This window comes from Aquarana catesbeiana, linkage group LG05 (assembly GCF_042186555.1).
Source record: "Aquarana catesbeiana isolate 2022-GZ linkage group LG05, ASM4218655v1, whole genome shotgun sequence".
Lineage (NCBI taxonomy): Eukaryota > Metazoa > Chordata > Amphibia > Anura > Ranidae > Aquarana > Aquarana catesbeiana.
In genome coordinates, this window is record NC_133328.1 from 31,724,205 (window position 1) to 31,746,492 (window position 22,288).

Sequence of the window (22,288 nt, forward strand, 5' to 3'; positions counted from 1 at the left end):
TTCATTAATGAAAGAGAGTGAATATGTCATTAGATGTCCTCAAAGTGATGCGTTTACAATAAAACCTGCCCTAGTGAAAATGCTTAGCAGATACTTGAAGTAGAACTATAGGCAAAACTTTTTTTTTTAATTTTGGTTAGACTAGCGAGGGTTATAAACCTTGTTAGATTTATTTTCGCCATCTGTGTCCTAATTGCAGAGATTTGCCTTCACTTCCTCTCCCAGAGCGAAACAGGAAGTGAGAGGAAATTCCTGCAAATTAGGGGAATTTTTTGGGGACCCCCAGGTCACCAGGACTAGTGTCTCCATTGGAAGATTTTCCCTCTATTACTTTTCTGGGGGCAACCCAAAATTGGGGATTTTCTTTTACTTTCAATGATAATGGTAAACCAGACAAATAGAGAGGGGGAATCTCCCTAATGGGGGCACAGACAGCAATAATAAAAGAACAGGTGTTCTAATCCATCTCCACTCTATCCAAAAATGAAATAAAAGTTTTGACTTTAGTTTATACTTTAAGTTAAAGTTTGTGGCTGTGTGTGCTTGACAGAAGTCAGTTGTTTGACTTCTGTTGAAGTAAATTGTTAAGAGAACTTTTCTCGATCAGCTACCGCAGCCAGTGATCGGTGTATTCTGACAGCAGTGAAAGTGTTGGCCGGGAATTCCTCCATCCACCTAGTTTGTGTGGATGGCTGAATCAAATGGGGGGGGGGACTACCTGTTTATTGCCAGCTTCAGGTTTGTGTCCTAGCGACCAATAATGAAAAGGGGGGGGGGGGGGCTAGCAGGAGAAATGGGGGAGAGCCCTATAGCTGATGCAACCCCTCTGCAGACACGGGGCAGTGGCAACTGAGCTCAACTTTAGTAATGTCCACAAATTCTGTTCGGGGAAAAGCTGGAAAGCAAAGAATAAAAGGAACTTCTTCATATTTCAATACCATTGCATTGGAGAGGCTAATGTTGTTTTAACAATTCTTTTTACGTTGTTTGCAGATGATGTGAAGCAAGTGTTTGGACAGACTACGATTCACCAGCATATCCCGTTCAACTGGGACTGCGAATTCATTCAGCTTCATTTTGGAAAAGACCGGAAGAGGCTGCTACCGTATGCCGAGTTTACTCAGCTTTTGCTGGTAAGCGATAGAAAGTGATTTGTGTTTTTAGTGTATAGAGTAGCTCTAAAGTTTAATTCAAAGTGGACCTATGAGTAACTTTGACAGGTCTGTGTATAATTTTATCGTTTTCTAATTTAAATGTTTTTTCTCAAAATTCCAGCTTCCTTACGTACCAATATACCATTAAATGTACCTCTGTTGCAGAAAAGCAAAAGCTTCCCCTATATTCTAGGGCGGGTCTTACCTCTGCCTGCAGTTTCTGCTATAGAAAACTTCCTCTATGATCTCCTGGTATACGTCCTACTGGATGGGAAAACTTTTTTTTTGTTAGTGGAAAGAGGAAGTACTTCACCAGCTGACTTCATTAAAGCCGAGTTCCACTCGTTTTTGTGTTACAAAAAGTGTAGCTGCTGACTTTTAATACCTAGGATCCAGTGATTTGGCCGCCCGTACCCTCAATTCTCTCCCTCTCCTTTCACCGGCGCTGGCATTACAACTGCAGGCACCCAGCTGTGACCGCTTGCAACTTCACAGCCAGGTGCGCACTGCTCACGCGCGAGTCTTGCTGCGCCTCCCGAATAGTCAGGCAATTTTCTGGGACCTGTGACGTCCCAGAAGATTGGAGAGAGGGGGAAGAGGAGAACTAGGCACCTAGGCTGTCCGAGTGGAAGTGGGTACCTGTCAAAACTAGGTACCTGCTCCCCCCCCCAAAATGTGGCATGAGGAGGGGGGGGGGTGCTTAAAGTGGAACTTCCCTTTTTGGGTGGAGCTCCGCTGTAACTCACACCCTGCACCTGCTTCCGCCCACCTCTGTACTTACCTGCTTTTCCAATGCAGGCAATGTCAGTGAGCACCATTCTCACTGAATTCACAGCCAGTGTTTTCCTCTGCAGATGGATGGTTTTGTACCTTCTTATTGCATAGATCGTTCATTTGGGAGAGTGTGGAGGCGCTCACCATACACTATACAGTCTGATTGTGCAATCTCCTTTAGCCTTGGTTCACACTTATGCAGTGCGATTACTGTGTGTTTTCAAATGTGATTTCATAAAGCAGTTGCAGTGCGTTTCTGCTGAAATTTTACACAGCTGCGATTTCTGTTCTGGCCAATTTTGTGACACTAGAAATGGGTGTATTCTTCCTGGGTTTGGTAGAGTGGTCGCTCGCTCCCTCTCTCTCTCGCTCTGAAATTGCATTGCATTTTAACACCTGTGTGTTTTCACTGTTGTTTTCATTCAAGTCTATTGGGCTCAAAAATGCACCATATCGCAACATGCGCAGGACCCTTTTGGAACTCATAGGTGTGATTGACCTCCATAGAAAGCCGTGTTATCTCCCTTGAGATGCAATTAAGTGCGCTCTGAAACACATCCAAAGTCGCATTAGTGTATACCAGGGCTTAGATCCATCAACTATGTAGTGCAAGGGCCTGCCTGTCTGGCTAGATAATTGTGTCCTATTATATAGTTTTGGTAAATTTTAAAGGCTCTTATACAATCAGATTGTGTAGTGTATGCCCACTTTTATACACCTATAAAGAACTATTGTCAATGGCACCCCAAACACCGGAGCAAACACGCATTTTGCGTGCAAAAACATGCGATGCAGCAAAATGCACGTAAAAGTGCAAAGCGCAACACACCAAAATGCCCCATGAGCTACTTTGCCTCAATTGTCATGCATATGGCAGCCCATAGAAAAAGCTGGAAATCACATTGCACTGCATCCCCATTTAATGACATGCAGCATTCTCCTGAAGTGTGGGGATGGGGCGTCTGTATGTGAAAACAAACTTTGCCGCTTTGGCCAAAGTTGAAAAAACGCTCTTTCTATAGGTGTAGGCCATTTACGTACCTCATGAAGCCTGACCTGAAAACTCCCAGGATGTTGCTAAGCAAGGCTTGGGTATTGCTGTTCACCTTCACCATCACAGGAGTGAGATCTCAATTTCTGAGCTACTGCATCAGGGGGGAGAATCGGAGAAAGAACTCACTCCTGTGATGGTGAAGTAACCGCAATAATAACTGTAATTCCCTGGGCTCGCTTGGCAAGATCCTGGTAGTTTTCAGGTTTATGAGGTATGTGAATGGCCTACACCTATAGCAAGGGTGTTAATCAATTTTGGTCAAAGCTGCACAGCTTCTTTTCCTCTTCCGACGTCCCTTATCTGCATAGGCAGTTTTATGCAAGGGTAAGTGAACCCTTTGGGGTTCGTTTACACGTGCATTAAAATGTGGCTTCAGACATGCTTTTTTAAAGTGTTCTAAATGCCAAAGCGCCTCTCACTAAATAAAATTGTTACCTTACAGTCCTGTTTACACGTTGCTTTTGCTTTGCTTCAAAAATTATACCCCAATGTTGCTTTCTTGGTGCTTCAAAGCGTCTCTGAAGCCTCCATAGAAGTCTAGGACAAAGCACCTGCAACTTTTGAGGGCTTTTATTCAGCTTTAGCTTCACTTTGTTTTGGAGGTATTGCAGGTATGAGATATCCCAGGAAGCACTGGGAAACCTAAAAGAGAACCTTTCCATCCAGATTTAAAGCTATAATGGAGCCACTGATGAACTTTTAATTACAAAATATATGTACTACTGAGGAAAATAATATATTGGAAATAAATTCTCTCTCTGTCTCTATCTATTATGTCTGTGTATTTTGTGTCCCTTTTCACTGGATAACAGGTTATGCTTTCGAGAGGAAGGTAACCTATATATTTCTTATACTATACAGTTTAAAGGTTTGTGGACACCTGACCATAATACCTAGATGAGCTTTTTAGAAATCCCATTCCAAATCATAGGCATGTTGCCATTGACTCCTCCTCCAAGCCCCCTTCCCCCGCTGCCTCCATTCTTCTGGGAAGGCTTTCCATGAGATTTTTAGAGTTGTGTTTTTTTTTTTTTTTTTCTGATATTGTACAACAGCTGGCCCTTAGACTTCATCAGCAGTGACTTTCGATTCATGTGTATATATTCTGGGAGTGTCTGGTGCAGTCTTCAAATCTGGTGTGCAGTGTGGAGCAGCCAGAAGGTGAGCGTGGTCCGGAGCAGAACACACACATGCTGTGCCATATGGGAACGCTATAGCAGAAGGTGAGCGGGGGGTACTAGAGAGAGAGGACTGAGTTAGAGAATCAGCAGAGTTGGGGGACCGGAGCAGGAGAAACTAGCATTGTCACGCGTGCTGCGTAGTGGGAGGTGAGCAGAGCTGGAGGTTACTACTGAGTGGGGGATCAGCAGAGCTGGAGGTTACTACTGAGTGGGGGATCAGCAGAGCTGGAGGTTACTACTGAGTGGGGGATCAGCAGAGCTGGAGGTTACTACTGAGTGGGGGATCAGCAGAGCTGGAGGTTACTACTGAGTGGGGGATCAGCAGAGCTGGAGGTTACTACTGAGTGGGGGGTCAGCAGAGCTGGAGGTTACTACTCAGTGGGGGATCAGCAGAGCTGGAGGTTACTACTGAGTGGGGTGGGGGGTCAGCAAAGCTGGCGGTTACTACTGAGTGGGGGAGGGGAGAGGAGATCAGCAGAGCTGGAGGTTACTACTGAGTGGGGTGGGGGGGTCAGCAAAGCTGGAGGTTACTACTGAGTGGGGGGGGGGGGGGGAGAGGAGATCAGCAGTTAGAGGTTACTACTGAGTGGGGGGGTCAGCAGAGCTGGAGGTTACTACTGAGTGGGGGGGTCAGCAGAGCTGGGGGTTACTACTGAGTGGGGGGGTCAGCAGAGCTGGGGGGTTACTACTGAGTGGGGGGGTCAGCAGAGCTGGAGGTTACTACTGAGTGGGGGGTCAGCAGAGCTGGAGGTTACTACTGAGTGGGGGGGTCAGCAGAGCTGGAGGTTACTACTGAGTGGGGTTCTACTGGGCCCCTTTAAAACAAATAGAAAATTAACACACAAACACAGGGCATTTGCCAAGCTTCATTAAAGCTTAATTGAAGCAGCAAAAAAGCACAAAAAAAGCATGTTGAAGCAGTAGGCACTCTAATGTGTGTTGAAGTCGAAGCAATTGTAAATGAGCCCTTAACCACTTGCCACCCGCCCACCGTCAAATGACGGCTGGGCAGTGCGACTCTCGTTCTGGGTGAACGTCCTATGACGGATTCCCAGAATGACTGCTCTCGCGTGCCCACGCCGTGCTGCTAGGACACGGCGTGACTCCGATCTCTGTAAAGGGTTGCGGCTCTTTAACCATGAGATCGGTTGTGTCCAATCACATCCGGTCACATGTAAACACGGAGATGCCGGTAATCGGACACAGTGTGAGGAGAGCCGATCAGCGGCATCTCCTCACAGGGGACATCTAGGGATGTAATCGGGGCACTGATCATTAGTGCCCTGATTACAATTAAGTGCCCACCAGTGCCAGAAATGTGTGCCTATTACTGCCAGCGAAGGAGAAAAATTACTTGGTTACAAAATTTTCTGACAGAAGCTAAGAAACTTTTTTTTTTTTTTTTTTTTCAAAATTTTTGGTCTCTTGGCTTTATTTTTTCTTAAAAAAAAAAAAAAAGTGATTAAAACACCAAACAAAAGCTCTATTTGTGTGAAGAAAATGATAAAAATTTCACATGGGTACAGTGTAGCATGACGCGCAATTGTCATTCAAAGTGTGACAGCGCTGAAAGCTGAAAAATGGCCTGGGCAGGAAGGGGGTGTAAGTGCCCGGTATTGAGGTGGTTAAAGGAGGCAGGGGCCTAGTATTTGACATTGTTAGCTGGAGTTGTGTTTTTAAAAGATTGGCAGTTGTTGAGAAGGAAATATCTGATGTCTATACAGTTTAGCCACTAACCTAATTTTATTAAATTATTAATACCGTTACTATATTCCTACCATTTTTTATTTTCATCCAGTCATTCTTTCCTTTGTCCCCTGGTCTGTCACAACTTCCTTCTGTTGAATGCGAAGTTTGCATTTCCACTGATAATTTATTGCTCGTTGAAAAGTGTTTGGCTGTGTAACTATTACAGCGTTCCAGCGCTGGGCAGCTTTTTATGTTGCGAGTATGAGTTATACTCCTGTTACCATGTCTAGACCTCGAACTGTCGGCAGCTGGAGCCCGAGTGTACGTGTAGTTACTAGTCACGTCCTTTAATGTCGCTTCTAACCGGGACCAGATGGGTCCCTAATGCATTTTACATGTAGCTTCCCTGATCGGTGCCATCAGCCGCAGAGGCAGTGAGCTGCAGCGATTAAGAAGCACGCGCTGTACTGTGATGTTTTCCTTTTTTTACAGCATCAGTCGGAGTTCTGGAGGAGGAAGCTGCAACCTCTTTTTTTTATCAGACTTCCTGGAGAGATGAGCATAATGTGGCCAGATGACAGCGGCTACAGAACATTGCTATACATCTACTTCTAACTTTCCCTCCTTCCCTTTCGGGTGCAAAAATGGTTCCTTGTTTTACCGGGAATCTCTCACATTGTCTGCATGGCTTAAAGCAAATATGTTTATGACCGTACTTTTTAAGTTGGACTACAAGCAAAACTTTTTATTTATTTTTTTCTTATCAGTTGCTTAGGTCCTATGTTTAAACAGTCCCCGGATAGCTGCAGTATAAGCAGGATTGGCAATAGAGCGTTTTTGTCATCTGGGTGCCTGTAGGCTAGGTGTCCACTATGGTGTGTAGGGCGGTAATGCAAAGTAAGGTTTGGTCACCACCACACTCCTTGCAGTTATTGATGGTCAGAGTTGATGTTGAGGAAGGTGTTGCTTTCGGCCACAAGGACCATTTAGTAATGCATAACCTCTGACTGCCACATTGGAAGCTTCATGTGCAAAATGGTGAAGTGATACTTCTGCCTCCTTCTCTGTTTTGACCATTTTGATTGGGTTCCAGGAATGTCGGAATGTATAACCCTGGGTTTTCTGTCTCACACCTGAAATGTATTCCAGCCATATTTTACCAACTTCTGGGGTGGTAGAAGAGGGATTCCTAGGCAGGTAACCTTTCTTTTTTTATGGGAGGTACATTTTAAAATTGATTTTTAGATACGGCAGGTTTTTTATGCCCTAAAATAAAGCTGGCCATAGATGGATCGAAATGTGGTCAGTTCAGCAGGGCTGAATTTGATCAGTGTGTAGCCCTCCCTATTTGACAGAAGTCGATCATTAGATCAGAATAGAATTTAGAATGCACAAGTTGCTCAATTTCCCCATCAACATGGTTAGTGCTGATGGGGGGTATACCTCCTGTAGCACTATTATGTTCTGCGGGGGTGTTTATTTAGAATAATTCCTCCCTGCGATTCAGATATTCCCAACTCGCCCTCCCGAAACTAAAAGGTGGAGTTGGGTTACCAGACCTGTTACAAATATTATTTGGCGTGTCACATGGTGTGGATTGGAATATCCATTCTCGAAAGGAAGACGTGAGTATGTTTAGAAATAAATATATCAATACTCTCTGCACCTACTGTCTTGGCTTCCAATGCGCCAGACTTTCTATTATTCAGCTTTCAGATTTTGTTTAAATCTACATACCTTTTTGTCTTCTCCAGGTCCTCTGACCATGATCTGAGGAAATATGGGCTAATCCCCCCCCCCCCCCCCCACATGTCCAATACATTTTTGACTTGAGACGGGCAGTATGGAGATATTTTGGCTCATAAATTCTTTGTCAGAGGAAAGTCTATTATACAACTGGCATCCATGTACCCTACGAGGTCTTTTCCTTCTTGGACATGCAGACAAATCAAACATTCTAAAACTCGTCTAATGTCCTCTGCCCCAAACAAACATCACCCACACCATTTGAATCTTCATGCACTAACTAGACAGGCGCCCCCCAAGCCATTTAATCTCTTCTATCTACTCTATGCTAACAGGGAACATTTCCCCAGTATCAGGTAAGATACAAAAGGTCTGGGAAAAGGAACTACAAGTTACTCTCTAGGACAATTGGGACACAATTGAGGAATTTGTTCACAGAGGACCGCCGAATGTAGCAATTCAGGAAAATTGTTACAAAATCAGAACTAGATGGTATAGGACCCCATCCCTTCTCCACAAATGTTACTCAGCTTCCTCCACTCTTTTTTGGAGATGTGGCCGAGAAGAAGGTGCCATGCTACATATTTAGTGGAGCTGTGAGCTTTTAGAACGCTTCTGGAAAGAGGTATGCAATATCATTTCACAAGTTACATCCTTCCTCTTGGACTTCACTTTGGAGCAATATCTTCTTCATCACACACCCCTTTCTAGTAGAGCTCTCTATTCCAACCCATTGCCATGCATGCTTCCACCATCAGGGAGTGGTTTTCTAGGCTTATTTTGAAAAGGAAATGGAGGAGCTTATCCATATTCCTCACAACATATGCACAAATGTACGGCCACTTGGTTCTGTTGGAGCCACTAAAAGACCTCTGAATGATACCTGAGATGGATACATGAATGCTCTCACCCATAATATTATCTCTATGAATACGGACATGGGTTGAGATTCAGCCTTGGGGGGGGGAGTTGCTACACATTTCTTCCACCCTGACCCAGTTCCCTACTACCCAGACACCCCCCCCCCCCCCCCCCCCCCACACACACACACACACACACACACACACACACACACACACACACACACACACACACACACACACGTACGTTTTTTTCTTTCTTTCCCTTTCCCACACCCTCTATCTTTTCTCCCTCTTCCTTTTCTTCCTCTGCAATTCACCAATACCTAAATAACGCTCTACATTACCAAGAATACGTTCACGTACCATCAGCCCTGCAGGAGTAGTAGGTCTCTTCTTTCAATGTTATCGCTTCTTTGTGTACAGCTACTATACACAGTGGACAGCTACATCTGAACATTCTGGTACCTCTCTGCCACTGCCCCAGTGGTAAAAGTGGGGGTCTGTGGACTGGAGGTGTCCCCCATCTCTCCCCCCTTTGTTTTTCGGACAAAGCCAAAATGCCATCAATTTGGTTTTAAAAACTTTTATTCAGCGGCTGTATTTGTATATTCTCTGTGCACCTATAGGTTAGTACGAACAGTGATTCATAACATTACTATTTGTGTTGTGCACTATATATGCTTGATTTTATTACATTACAGCCTCATAAACACTGTATATTTGCACTTTATGTTCATAGTTTATGTTCACCTGTCTGGGGCACCTCCTGAAGAAGATGGCTTCGAAATGCGTTGGTGCCTTTGTGCTACTGTACAAACCAATTACAGCCATGTCACATTGGGGTTAACTATATGTGCAAACTATTATACCCTAGCCGCTCTTGTTTTTATCTTTTGTGTATAATAAAATAATTCTTTTAGTCTGAATTTGGTATTTTGTATTGTTCAATAGCCCTTATAGTCCCTCCATGATAGTTATAGGGTATCTATTGTATAACAACATTTTTGGGATGATGGCTACACCCTGACACCAGACTCTATCAACTACATTTTGTGTACATGGCTATGTACACTCTCTTACCTTGGTTTACCTTCTATCTATGTTTTTGTTTTTTGTTTTAGTCCATATTGCTTCATGTTATGGTAAATGCAACATTTCTAAGAGTATTGACTGTACTTATCTGATTTGTACTGTATCTGATGCAATTTGTTACCAATAAAAATGTTTATGGGGGGGGGGGTTCCACTGTGTGTTCCCCTGGGTCCCCTCCCTAACCTTCTGACTCAATCCAGCACTGTGCCTGGTTGCAGGTCTCTCTGTCTCTGTCTCTGTCTCTGTCTCTGTCTCGTCTCACAGGGTTTGCTGAGAACAGTATTTGGCTTCTGCTGCTGTCAATCTAATCCAGTGTGCAGGGGTTTGGGCCGAGCTGCACTGTGTGTGTCTTTAGACGCAAGCAGCACAGCTTGGGAGCAAGCTTGCACTTCTCCTCGTTTTCACAGGCTTTGCTAACCTCAGTGGGGAGCTATTGCTCCTGCTGATGTCAGTCAAATCCTGTGATGAGGAGCGGGGCTGAGCCTCAGTCTATGTCTATAGATGCAGGCTTCCCGGCTCAAGAGGGAGCCTGCAGGTGTGCCACAATATGAAGCAGCTTGCTATGGAGGCACATTGAGAAGAGGAGGAGCGTAGAGCGCCGGAGGCGGACCCGAGAAGAGGATTAGGGCCACTCTGCAATTTTTAAAAGATGAAAAAAAAATGGACATTAGAAATGCTTCAGCTTTAAAGTGGTGGTAAACCCTGTTGCGCCACTTGTACCTACAGGTCAGCCTAAAATAAGGCTTACCTGTAGGTACTGTAAATATCTCCTAAACCTGCACGGTGTAGAAGATATTTACCATATACGCTTGTGCCAACATTGGTACATGCACACTGAAGAGACGGTTCAATCTAAAGGGCCTGTGCCGTGACTGGCAGCTCTATGTGCGCAAGTGACTTTGTCGCTTCGGCCAATGACAGCGCTGGAGCTCGCGAACCCGGGGGTAACTCCGGGAGTCATGTCGTCAGTCACAGCGGTGTATGCAACAGCTTCGATCTAAGGTAAGTGTTTCATAATGAGCTAGTATGCGATGCATACTAGCTCATTATGCCTTTGTCTTGCAGTTTTCTGGGGGTTTTTTTTTTTTCACATGGGTTTACAACCACTTTAAGCGTGTTAACATCAGCTGAAATAATTTGCCCTCTGCCAATTTGTGATTCTTCTTTTTTTTTTTTTTTTTTTTTCCTCTGTAGGAAATTCAGCTGGAACATGCCAGGCAAGCCTTCGTACAGCGCGATAATGACCACACAGGAACAATCAACGCTATGGACTTTAGAGATATTATGGTCACTATCCGTCCACACGTCCTGACCCCGTTTGTGGAACAATGCTTAGTTGCTGTGAGTAAAAAATCCGGAAAAATGTTTTTTTTTGGAGTTTCACAATGAAATCACATAAAACATATAAAGTGTGCAAAAAGCATGTCATACTTCCACTGTGCTGCACATATACTGTCTTACTATTAATGAAAGTCTATTGTGTAGCGGCTTTCATCTTAAATTTTACTTCTTTTTAAATTGAAGAGAACAATTATTTCCACACCATTAGGACCGTCATGTAGCGAACAGTTTTGTTAACTTGGCTCTCTGACGTTCCTGGGAGACTGGTCTTTCATTTTGACACTTTGCAGATTGCTATGCCGCTCTTTTGGAGATGGCAGAACTGCTTGGTTTTTTTTAATTTTTTTTATTCTTAACCAATTAACCTCTGGAAATTTACCCCACCTTCATGACCAGGCCACTTTTTGCAATACTGCACTGCGTTATTTTAACTGACAATTGCGCGGTCGCACAATCAAATTTGTCATTTTTTTCCCCCACAAATAGAGCTTTCTTTTGGTGGTATTTGATCACTTCAGCATTTTTTTTTTTTTTTGCACTATAAACAAAAAAATACTGATAATTTTGAAAAAACTTTTTTTTTTTTTTTTTTACTTTCTGCTATAAAACATATTTAAAAAAAAAAAAAAATCGCATTTCTTTATAAATTTAGGCCAATATGTATTTGGCTACATGGTAAAAAAAAAAAAATCCCAATAAGCGTAAATTCATTGATTTACACAAATGTTATAGCATCCTACTATAGGATATATACTGGAATTTTTATTTATTTATATTTTATTTATAGATTTTTTTTTCTATTTTCTATACCAGTAATGGTGGCGATCAGCGACTTATATCGGGACTGTAAAATTGCAGTGTACAATCTGACGCTAACTGACAATTTGTGGGAACCAGTGACATGAATACAGTGATCAGTGCTAAAAATATACACTGTCGCTGTACTAATGACACTGGCTGGGAAGGGGTTAAACATCTAGGGCGTTCAAAGTGTTAATGGTGTGCCTAGACAGTGTTTGTTTACTATGTGTCCTGCTTTTACTAGGGGGAGAGATGCTTTGCAGGAACACAGAATTCTGCCTGACGATCGGCGGGTGTCGGCGGACATCGAAAGACTGGCACCCACAGATCAGCTTCCGCTGTGAATAATCACAGCAGAAGTAGCCCACACTCGCCCCCTGCAGGCAGAAGTGCAGTATCACACACACACACACACACACACACACACACACACACACACACACACATATATATATATATATATATATATATATATATATATATATATATCTCCCCTGTAGCAGTAAAACTGCTATAGGGCGGTCAGCAAGTGGTTAGAAAAAAGTATATGGTTTGTTCCCATTCTAGTAAGAAAAGTTATATTCCCCTTACCCTAGCTTCTGCCTGCAAAGCCTGGGTAAGGCTGATGTGATCATCATTGTGATGAGATCCCAGGGAATACTAAGTAGCCCAAAGTTCATGGGAGTAACCAAAAAACAGTGTAGCATTAAAAAATTTAAAATAAATGACAATTTATTGAAAAATAGAAAGGCACCCGCAAAAATACACGTGTTGGTCATGGCATGACTTGGGAGCCAGAAATTTATGAGAGGCAGCCAAAAAAACCACCAGTCTTGACCACCGGCTGGGGAGGAAGCTGCTGTCATTGCAACTGCAATCAGTGTTCATCACAGGACTGGATTTCCCTGACATTACTGGAGACCCAGGACGTGTTTCGAAGCTGGTTGGCTTTTGTTTTCTTCCAGTGGTTGAAAAGTGAGTGCCCCCTCTGATCTTCTGATCTGTGAGAGTTTCCACCATGTTCCAGCTGAAAAGAAGCCCTGGGTGCAAGGGCCACAAAAAACGGCCTGGATTCGGCCCACGGGCCTTGTGTTTGACACATGTGATATAGATGCAGCCCTCTTAAGATCGTGCAATCTTGCACAAACAAAATGAAACTAGTTGCAAACACCTAGTGCATTATCCACAGCACTTTATTTAAAAGTTAAAAAATGTTATATACTCACATAATATTGATAACTGCATTGTAAATAACCCAGGAGCTCAGCCAATCGATGGAGCTCTTGTTCAAGTGGATGTCAAGGTACCAACTGACTTGTTTCAGGGGAAGTGCCCCCTTCCTCAGAGCAACTGGTAAGACCTTCTCTACTCCTTTTTAAATAAAGAAAACAAATTGCCTATCCTGCCCACCAGGGGGAGGGAGGAGGAGAGAGGGGTCACAGAACACGCACGGCAACCTTGATTACACCCCAGGAACCTTGTCAATAAACAGTGTTACAAATAATAAGGAATTATCTGAATAGCACTGCATATGCATTTATTCAGTGCACCATATAAAGGGAGAACAGTTTATACCTCACCTGCTATCTCATGTACATAATTAGATAATTCCATGGTATTTGTGCCCCAAATTCTTTAATTGACCTCTGGAAGATTTACCCCCCACCCCCCCTTCATGACTCGGCCATTTTTGGTGATGCAGCACTGTGTTATTTTAACTGACAATTGTGCAGTCATGCAATGCTGTACCCAAATTAATTGTAATTTCCCCCCCCCCCCACATTTAGAGCTTTCTTTTGGTGGTATTTGATCACCTCTGGGTTTTATATTTTTTTTTGCTATAAACAAAAAAAGACTGACAAAAAAAAAAAATATTTTGTACTTTTAGCTATAAAACATATCCAAGGCATTTTTTTTAAAATACATTTTAATATGTATTCTGCTACTTATTGTTAGTAAAAAAAAAATCAATCCCAATAAACGATCTGGAGGATGGGATAAACAGTTCAATCTCTGTATTTGCGGATGATACTAAGCTAAGCAGGGCAATAACTTCTCCGCAGGATGTAGAAACCTTGCAAAAAGATCTGAACAAATTAATGGGGTGGGCAACTACATGGCAAATGAGGTTCAATGTAGAAAAATGTAAAATAATGCATTTGGGTGGCAAAAATATGAATGCAATCTATACACTGGGGGGGGGGGATCTAGGATGGAAAAGGACCTGGGGGTCCTAGTAGATGATAGGCTCAGCAATGGCATGCAATGCCAAGCTGCTGCTAACAAAGCAAACAGAATATTGGCATGCATTAAAGAGGGATCAACTGCAGAGATAAAACGATAATTCTCCCACTCTACAAGACTCTGGTCCGGCCGCACCTGGAATATGCTGTCCAGTTCTGGGCACCAGTCCTCAGGAAGGATGTACTGGAAATGGAGCGAGTACAAAGAAGGGCAACAAAGCTTATAAAGGGTCTGGAGGATCTTAGTTATGAGGAAAGGTTGTGAGCACTGAACTTATTCTCTCTGGAGAAGAGACGCTTGAGAGGGGATATGATTTCAATATACAAATACTGTACTGGTGACCCCACAATAGGGATAAAACTTTTCCGTGTAAGGGAGTTTAACAAGACTCGTGGCCACTCATTAAAATTAGAAGAAAAGAGGTTTAACCTTAAACTACGTAGAGGGTTCTTTACTGTAAGAGCGGCAAGGATGTGGAATTCCCTTCCACAGGCGGTGGCCTTAGCGGGGAGCAACAATAATTTCAAGAAACGATTAGATAATCACCTGAACGACCACAACATACAGGGATATATAATGTAATACTGACACATAATCACACACATAGGTTGGACTTGATGGACTTGTATCTTTTTTCAACCTCACCTACTATGTAACTAGGTAAGGATCTGACAGGAACACCAGGGATTTCACATAAAGGAAGCAATACGAAGAGAACAGGAGACTTTCTCATACAAGTACATGGTACAGCAGCCACATATCAGAAATATGAAGTGTTGGGGTAACAAATGCTTTGAGGAAAAACAAATGGTGGGATTAAACTCCCATGCATAATTTGTACCTATAGGTAAGCCTATAATGAGGCTTGCCTATAGGTACTGTAAATATAATGCAACCATCAATCCCTCCCCTCGTGCCAGGTGTAATAGGTCCTTCCAGCCCCAAATCCAATCATTGTCATAAGCTTGTAGACTTCACCTCCGTAACATCTCTAAAATATAACCTCCTCTCTGCTATAGGTATTCAGTTTGTTTCTGTCTAGTCAGGAGTAAAGACCTAGGCTCCCTGCTGGGAGATTTTGGTCCTAGCGATTTTTTGCTTTTTTTTCTCCTTCCATGCATCTTTTAGCCTTGGGTTATTTTTCCCCACCCCTCATTTTCCTTTTGGCACTGCAGAAGAGGCGATATACCCTATAGTCGGGATTAATGGAGCGCTGTGTCTGTCGAACTCTGAGAAAAGGATTTTACAGTAGATTTCAAAAATCTTTTGCAGAATGGCACGGCTGGGCAAATGGGCATACCCGTACGTCCCTTTAAATTTGCCGCCATGCCATTGCGTGCACGCCGCTGGTCGCGCGCGCCGGCCGGGAGCTCCGTGATGCGGGTCCCACGGACTCGATCGCCGCGGGGATACCTGCATTCGCCTCACGGAGAGGACGAATGGGGAGATGCTAATGTAATGTAATGACAGTGTCACGGATGTCTGCTTCCTGTGATCGGAAGCATAGATCAGTGATGTGTCACACGTAGCCACACCCCCCCCCCCCCCCCCCACAGTTAGAAACACTCCCCAGGACATGCTTAACCCTTACACTGCCCCCTAGTGGTTAATTCCCTTTACTGCCAGTGTCATTTTACACAGGAATCATTGCATTTATGTAGCATGGTCCCAAAAATGTGTCAAAAATGTCTGATGTGTCCGCCATAATGTCTCAGTCATGATAAAAACCGCTGATCGCCGCCATTACTAGTAAAAAAAAAAAAAAAAAAAATAATAAAAATGCCATAAAACTTTCCCCTATTTTGTAAATGCTATAACTTTTGCGCAAACCAATCAAACGCTTGTTGCGATTTTTTTTTTTTTACCAAAAATATGTAGAAGAATACATATTGGCCTAAACTGAGGAAAAAAATGTGTTTTTTAATATTTTTTGGGGATATTTATTATAGCAAAAAGTAAAAAATAATGCGTTTTTTTCAAAATTGTCGCTATTTTTTTGTTTATAGCGCAAAAAATAAAAACCGCAGAGGCGATCAAATACCACCAAAAGAAAGCTCTATTTGTGGGGGGAAAAAAGGATGTCAATTTTGTTTGGGAGCCACGTCGCACGACCGCACAATTGTCAGTTAAAGCGACACAGTGCCGAATCGCAAAAAGTGCTCTGGTCAGGAAGGGGGTAAATTCTTCCGGGGCTGAAGTGGTTAATAAAGTGCTGTGGATGTTGCACTAGGTGATTGCAATCCTTTGTTTCATTTTGTAAGGCAGGTGGGCAGTCAAGTGGTGCTTTCACTGAAGGTGTTTGAAAACCTAAACAGTGTTGTCAAATTTCAATTGCTGGTAGTGTGTAATAAAATCGGGGTGGTGTCAGCTAACCAGTGTCCTCCCAAAATGGAAATATTTGTTTTGGTCGGAGTTGCTCTTTAACAGGGGACTTGATCCATCAATCAGTGTGAACAGCGACTGTGAAACTTCAGCTTACTCAGAAAGATCTGTTTAATTCTAGCCCATGTCAGCATAGGGTTTTTTAATATATATAGTTCAATTTTTTCCCCCCAGGCTTTATTCTTCCAGCATTACAGTGAGATGTTTCTACATTCATTAAATGAAATAAATAGACTTGTAAAACATGAGTGACCCCGGCAATATTTAATGTATAGCCTTGTAAATCACCGATGCCTGGGCCGCTATAATCCACCACATGTGTTTGTTTAGGTTTCTGCTTTTGGTTTGCCTCAGATGCTCATAGGGGAGAGTTTTTATGGACTTTATTAGCAGGCAAAGAGTCTTTTTCTTTGACAGTTTGAATTCTCTTCTCTATAAATCTTTGTGGACTCTGCAGAGTTCCCCCCCTTCAAATCTCTTTATTTAGAAAATAAACGTCGTTCTAACCTGTTTTCTCTGCCAATCCTTTTCATTTAAGGCTGCTGGAGGTACCATAGCTCACCAGGTCAGCTTCTCCTACTTCAATGCGTTTAATTCCTTGCTGAACAACATGGAGCTTATTAGGAAGATCTACAGTACCTTGGCCGGAAACAAGAAAGATGTGGAGGTCACAAAAGGTTGGTGCTTTAGCCGTATGATGTGCGCCTAGAGGTCTGACTTTTAAAGACTTTGCTGCTTGGGTGATTTTTTTTTTTTGATGGTACTGTTGGGCAAGTGATTTTTCATCAACTGTATTAACAGGCGGCTGTAAAAGACACAAACTGATTTGGCTTTCCTTTAAAGGATAAGTTCACCTTTACAAAAAAAATAAAATAATGCACAAATGTTTTTTTTTTTTTGTGTTTTTTATTTAAAAAAATGTGCATTTATTATTTTTAGAGACTGTAAAGCTTTGCACCCACATTCTGCAGATCATGGGTGTAATGCCATGCTCCTGCCGACTCTCTGTTTAGCTGTCTATCGGAGACACGAGCAGGCAGTTACTGAATGACAGGAAGCTCAATGAACTACCTAGAGCAGCGGTCGCCAACCAGTGGTCTGTGGACCACTGATGGTCCATGTGAAAAAATTAGGTGGTCCCCAGGGGTTCTGCCGCAAATCAACATTGTGGTAAATGTATACTGCCCAATTTTTCCAGTGCTGTTCTCAATCCATATTGACTGTCAGTGCGCATTGGTATCCGATGCCTCCTCTAGTTCCTGCTCCTGTGAACTCAGAAGGAGGCGCCGGAAGTAGTGCAGAGAGCTGGGGTTGAAGAAGTAGGGGTCTTCCAATGACAGCACTGATCAGACACTGGGAGGGAGCATGGAGTTTGAGCACATGACTGGATAAGGAGGTAGGATCCAATGATGAGTCTGTGTAAGACCGAAATGTAATGGGGGGCAAGAGATGGGGTATTGTGTGTGTGTGTGTGTGTGTGTATATAAGGCAAAAGTGTGATCCAGGGAGAGAGGGGCAGAGAGCTGGAGCATTGTATTATAAGACATGTAAAATTCATGTCAGTGGTCCGCGGGATTCAAAATTGTGAGTTTAGTGGTCTGTGAGGTCAGAAAGTTTAGCGTGATTTTCAGCTCTCTGGTAGCTCATTGAGAACGACAAGCTCTCAGCCGTAAAGGCTGACGGTAGTTGTAGTTCATTGATTCAGAGGGATCCGTGAATCAGTAACGCAGCCGTATGGGCCAAGCCCCACATGGCCGAGCTCTCTTTGAATAGTGACAGCGGGTGTCGAGAGAAGATGCCTGGCCCGCTATCACAAGGGGGGTGGGGGTGACTGGGGGGAAGAGGGGGCAGATGCTGAACATGTTGCACCCCAACTATGGATGTAACCTATTCAGAAAGGTGAACTTATCCCTTAAAATTTATATTTTTTTTCTATTTTAGCACTTTGACTTGGTATCGGCCTCTTGCAAACCCTGCACAGCAGAGTCCGTATTGGGGAAGGGATAAGCAACAATCATAGCCAATCATTTGTGCTTGTTTTCATGTGCTAACAAGGTATATGCTGAGAGGACAAAAGGTCAGAGAGATGAACTCCTTAGTCTACTGCTTCTCCTTTAAGAGACCATGTCACCAGACCATTAGTTTCATCAAAAATCTTCCTATAAGATTATCTATGCAAAGCTCAATCTGGGCATATATAAAACAAAGGGATGGAGGTCATCAGCTCACTATTGAGTACCATGCTGAATATGTGCCTACTGGTGCAGCGTCCCTTAGTTTGCAGACTCACCAGGTTGGTGCGGTCTCCGTAAGCTAAACCTTGAACTCAAAAAGAAAGAGAGGAAATATAACTGACAGTGCTACATAGTGTACAGCAGAACCCCCAGCCAAGCCACCTGGATCGAAAGATGGCAGTATACTACTCCAGCCGCAAAAGCCCTACGCAGTGCATGACCCTCAGCCATTTGTTGACATCTATGGAAACACCGGGACATCTGTCAGTGCATCAACGTTCTTTGTGTACCTTGTCTGGGTGAGAGGACCAGTGGTCCATGTGATTCTGCTCTATACCTGTCATTATCATGCCTGTTCTGATTTGAGGCAACTGTCCTCAGCTGCTCATAACCTGGGACTGTACTGTGCTTTAGCTTTGAACTATTTGGTCTTACTAATGACTGATTATCTGGACTGTCCAGCAACTAGTGGCTATATGCCACCTTCTATACTGGACCTAATACCAGTTCATCACTCGATTTAACTAGCGGTACACCATCCCAGGGACTTCAAGTGTACAGCGAATTCCATCATTTCCCTTGTGTATCCCCTAGTTGGGGGGCCCTTTAAGCACCAATAAAGGGCTTAGCACACTGATCAAAGGTGATACTTGCCGGGGTCCGTGATCTAATCGCCTGCTATTCTTTGAATTTTATTAGGTAGCTTTACAGTGGGTATCTGCATGCATTGGTTTTACTAGACACCGCTGTCTTATTAACTTTTAAATGAACTAAGGTGTTGGTGATGGGTATTTAGTGTTTATAATATGTACAACCAATTTTCTTTTTGTGCAATAAAGTTATGCCTTTTTCAAGAAGCCTGGTCTGCCTGTAGCTCTTTAGAGGATTCTCTTTTCCTCTTTCTTTTTTAAAGCTCAATCTGGGGAAGCGTGAAGCAGCACAGTCAGTTGTGCTACAGTGCTTATGTGCTTATGTGCTAACAAGACACATACTGGTAGGAGGTAAGGGCAAAGTGACCGATCTCATCAGTCTGCTGCTTCTCTTTACACTGTCCAGTCACAGGCTGAGGATAGGACAAGATTTGTTAGACTTTGTTTACCATGCGGTTTTCCCACACCCTCCCCTTTTTAGCTGCAAAAGGCAGGGAAGGGGTGTATACATATACTGCGGCAAAAATTATCCTGTAGTGTTCAGTGAACAGTACCGCCTGAGGTATGTGACCCATTCAACCGAGTAGGAGCGCCCCACTACTGTTTGCAGTGCGTGCAGTTGTGGTGTGATAGTGCAGGGTTTAAGGGGGGTAAGTCAGACAGATAAGAAACAATAGGGAGGGAAAAATCTAGTGCAGCTCTGCATAGAAACCAATCCGCTTCCAGGTTTTTTATCATAGCTTAATTGAACAAGCTGAAGTTAGAAGCTGATTGGCTACCATGCCCAGCTACACCAGATTTTTTACTCTAGTTTTGATAAATCAACCCCACTGTCTCCTCACTGCCTGTCAAATGCAGCGGTAGTGTAAGCGAGGCCTTTCCAGCAAGGAAAAATCAGTCATCCTGGCCTGCCAAGCAGGGCTGTATATGTGTGGCAGAGCTGTGTAAATCTCAGCAGTGGATAGACAGCATTACAAATCCTTTGGCAGGTAAAATCTCTCCCACTCATGTATGTCATCTGTGTATTTAGCTGTTTTATTTTTTTTCTTTTTCTTTTAAACAACGGCTTACCCACCACTCCTTTTGGTATTTAACTCGAAATGTGAAGCTCATGTCTTGCCTCCTCCATGTCACACATTTGTAGTATGTTTTTCTTGTCTGCTCTGCAGTACTTGAAACACCTTTCAAGTTTTCATTTCTTTGTGCCAAGTCTGAGGCTTAAAAAAAGAAAGAGAAAAAAAAAAATATTGCAGCCAAGATTTGGGTGAAGAGCTTACGGATAGCGCTAACTGGGCCTTAGTCCAAATTGGCAACATGTTGACATGTCCTTGAAGGAGAGTTGAGTAGAGTACTGTACTTTCCCCTTGACAGTTCTGTGAGCTGGTCGACAAGCTGGGAACATGATGTTATCTCTTCCTCCATGACCACATCTACAGTTTCCTTTTTCACAGTTAAAGCTCCTTCTGGGGCTTTCCATTAAATAGTTGATGCTGAAGGATAAAATATCTTGTAGTCTGGACACAGGTATCTTCCCAGCCCTTACTTGGAGAAAAAACATTCTAGCAGCTTTGTGTACACTGCTCAGCATAAATGAGTACACCCCAACAGATTTGTTAGAAAACCTTTCCTTTCCTTTCAGAATCAACATTTTCTACTAAACTACTAAAAACTCCCACAAATTCGGGCCATTGATTGCAACCAAGATTTGTTGCACACACAAAGCATTTTTCCTAACAAATTCATTCAAGACCATGTTGCAAAACTGAATACAGCCCAGTGAAAGTCTTGGGTCCCTTTCACACATGCAGACCAGTCGTTTGATCAGTTCAGTCACTTTTTTCAAAGAGAAAAAGTGTGACGTTTGTCATCCCTGCCAGCTAGAGTCCTGGAGCCATTCTGTCAGGCAGAAACGGACCGTTTGTCTGTTTACATCCGTTTTTCGTCCGATCTGTTTTTTTTTTTTTTTTTTTTTTTTTTTACAGAAGAAAAATAGGGTTTTGATCCGTTTCAAAAAACGGATGTTGACGGAAGCGGATGTAAATGGTCATCAACCATTTTGCATCTGTTTTTCCATTGAGATGCATTGATGTCAGTTTTTTTTTCATCTGGCAACGGATGGATGAAAAACGGACAAACGATCTTCATGTGTGAAAGGGGGGAGGAAAGATACATTTTAGACAAAATGCTAATTAACAAGAATTTAACTACAGGTGAGTCTAATTTATTCGTTAAACAGATTTCCAGCAGACGATTATAAAGGGCGTTACTTAAAGGGGTTATAAACCCTCGCCGTTTTTCATTTAGGGCGGCACAGTGGTGTGGTGGTAGCACTCTCGCCTAGCAGTAAGAAGGGTCGCTGGTTCGAATCCCAGCCACGACACTACCTGCCTGGAGTTTGCATGTTCTCCCTGTGCCTGCGTGGGTTTCCTCCGGGTACTCCGGTTTCCTCCCACACTCCAAAGACATGCTGGTAGGTTAATTGGATCCTGTCTAAATTGTCCCTAGTATGTATGAATGTGAGTTAGGGACCTTAGATTGTAAGCTCCTTGAGGGTAGGGACTGATGTGAATGTACAATGTATATGTAAAGCGCTGCGTAAATTGACGGCGCTATATAAGTACCTGAAATAAATAATTAAATAAATAAATTTTAATGCATTTTATGCATTAAAGGGGTTATAAAGGTAAACTTTTTTTCACCTTAATGCATTCTGTGCATTAAGGTGAAAAAACTTCCGACAATGCCGCCGCCCCCAGCCCCCCCGTTTCACTTACCTGACCCCTCGAAAGTCCAGCGCTCGCTCCCGACATCCTCTTCGCCGCTCAGCCTGGACGCTGATTGGCTACAGTGGATGGATTGAAAGCAGCGCAGCCATTGGCTCGCGCTGCTGTCAATCACATGCAATGACGCGGCGCGCCAGGGGGGGCGGGGCCGAGTTATACAGTGAGCGGCTATAGCCGCCGGCTGTATCACGGGAGTGCGCCCGCAAGAACTAACCACCATGCGAGGGAGCTCGCATTAAGGTGTTGAGTCCTTGTGGGGAGGAGCTGAAACAGCTGCCGAGGGACCCCAGAAGACGAGGT

General features: G+C 43.3%; 1 protein-coding gene across 2 annotated transcripts in view; it reads left to right on the forward strand.

The window, feature by feature from the left end:
• SLC25A13 (solute carrier family 25 member 13) overlaps positions 1–22,288 on the forward strand; it is a 236,108-nt gene that overhangs the window by 88,968 nt on the left and 124,852 nt on the right. For both annotated transcript variants that reach the window (XM_073629566.1, XM_073629567.1), the window contains exons 5-7: positions 994–1,133; positions 10,748–10,894; positions 16,860–16,998. In XM_073629566.1, the coding sequence (XP_073485667.1) occupies positions 994–1,133; positions 10,748–10,894; positions 16,860–16,998 (426 nt within the window). The remainder of the gene's footprint in view (positions 1–993; positions 1,134–10,747; positions 10,895–16,859; positions 16,999–22,288) is intronic.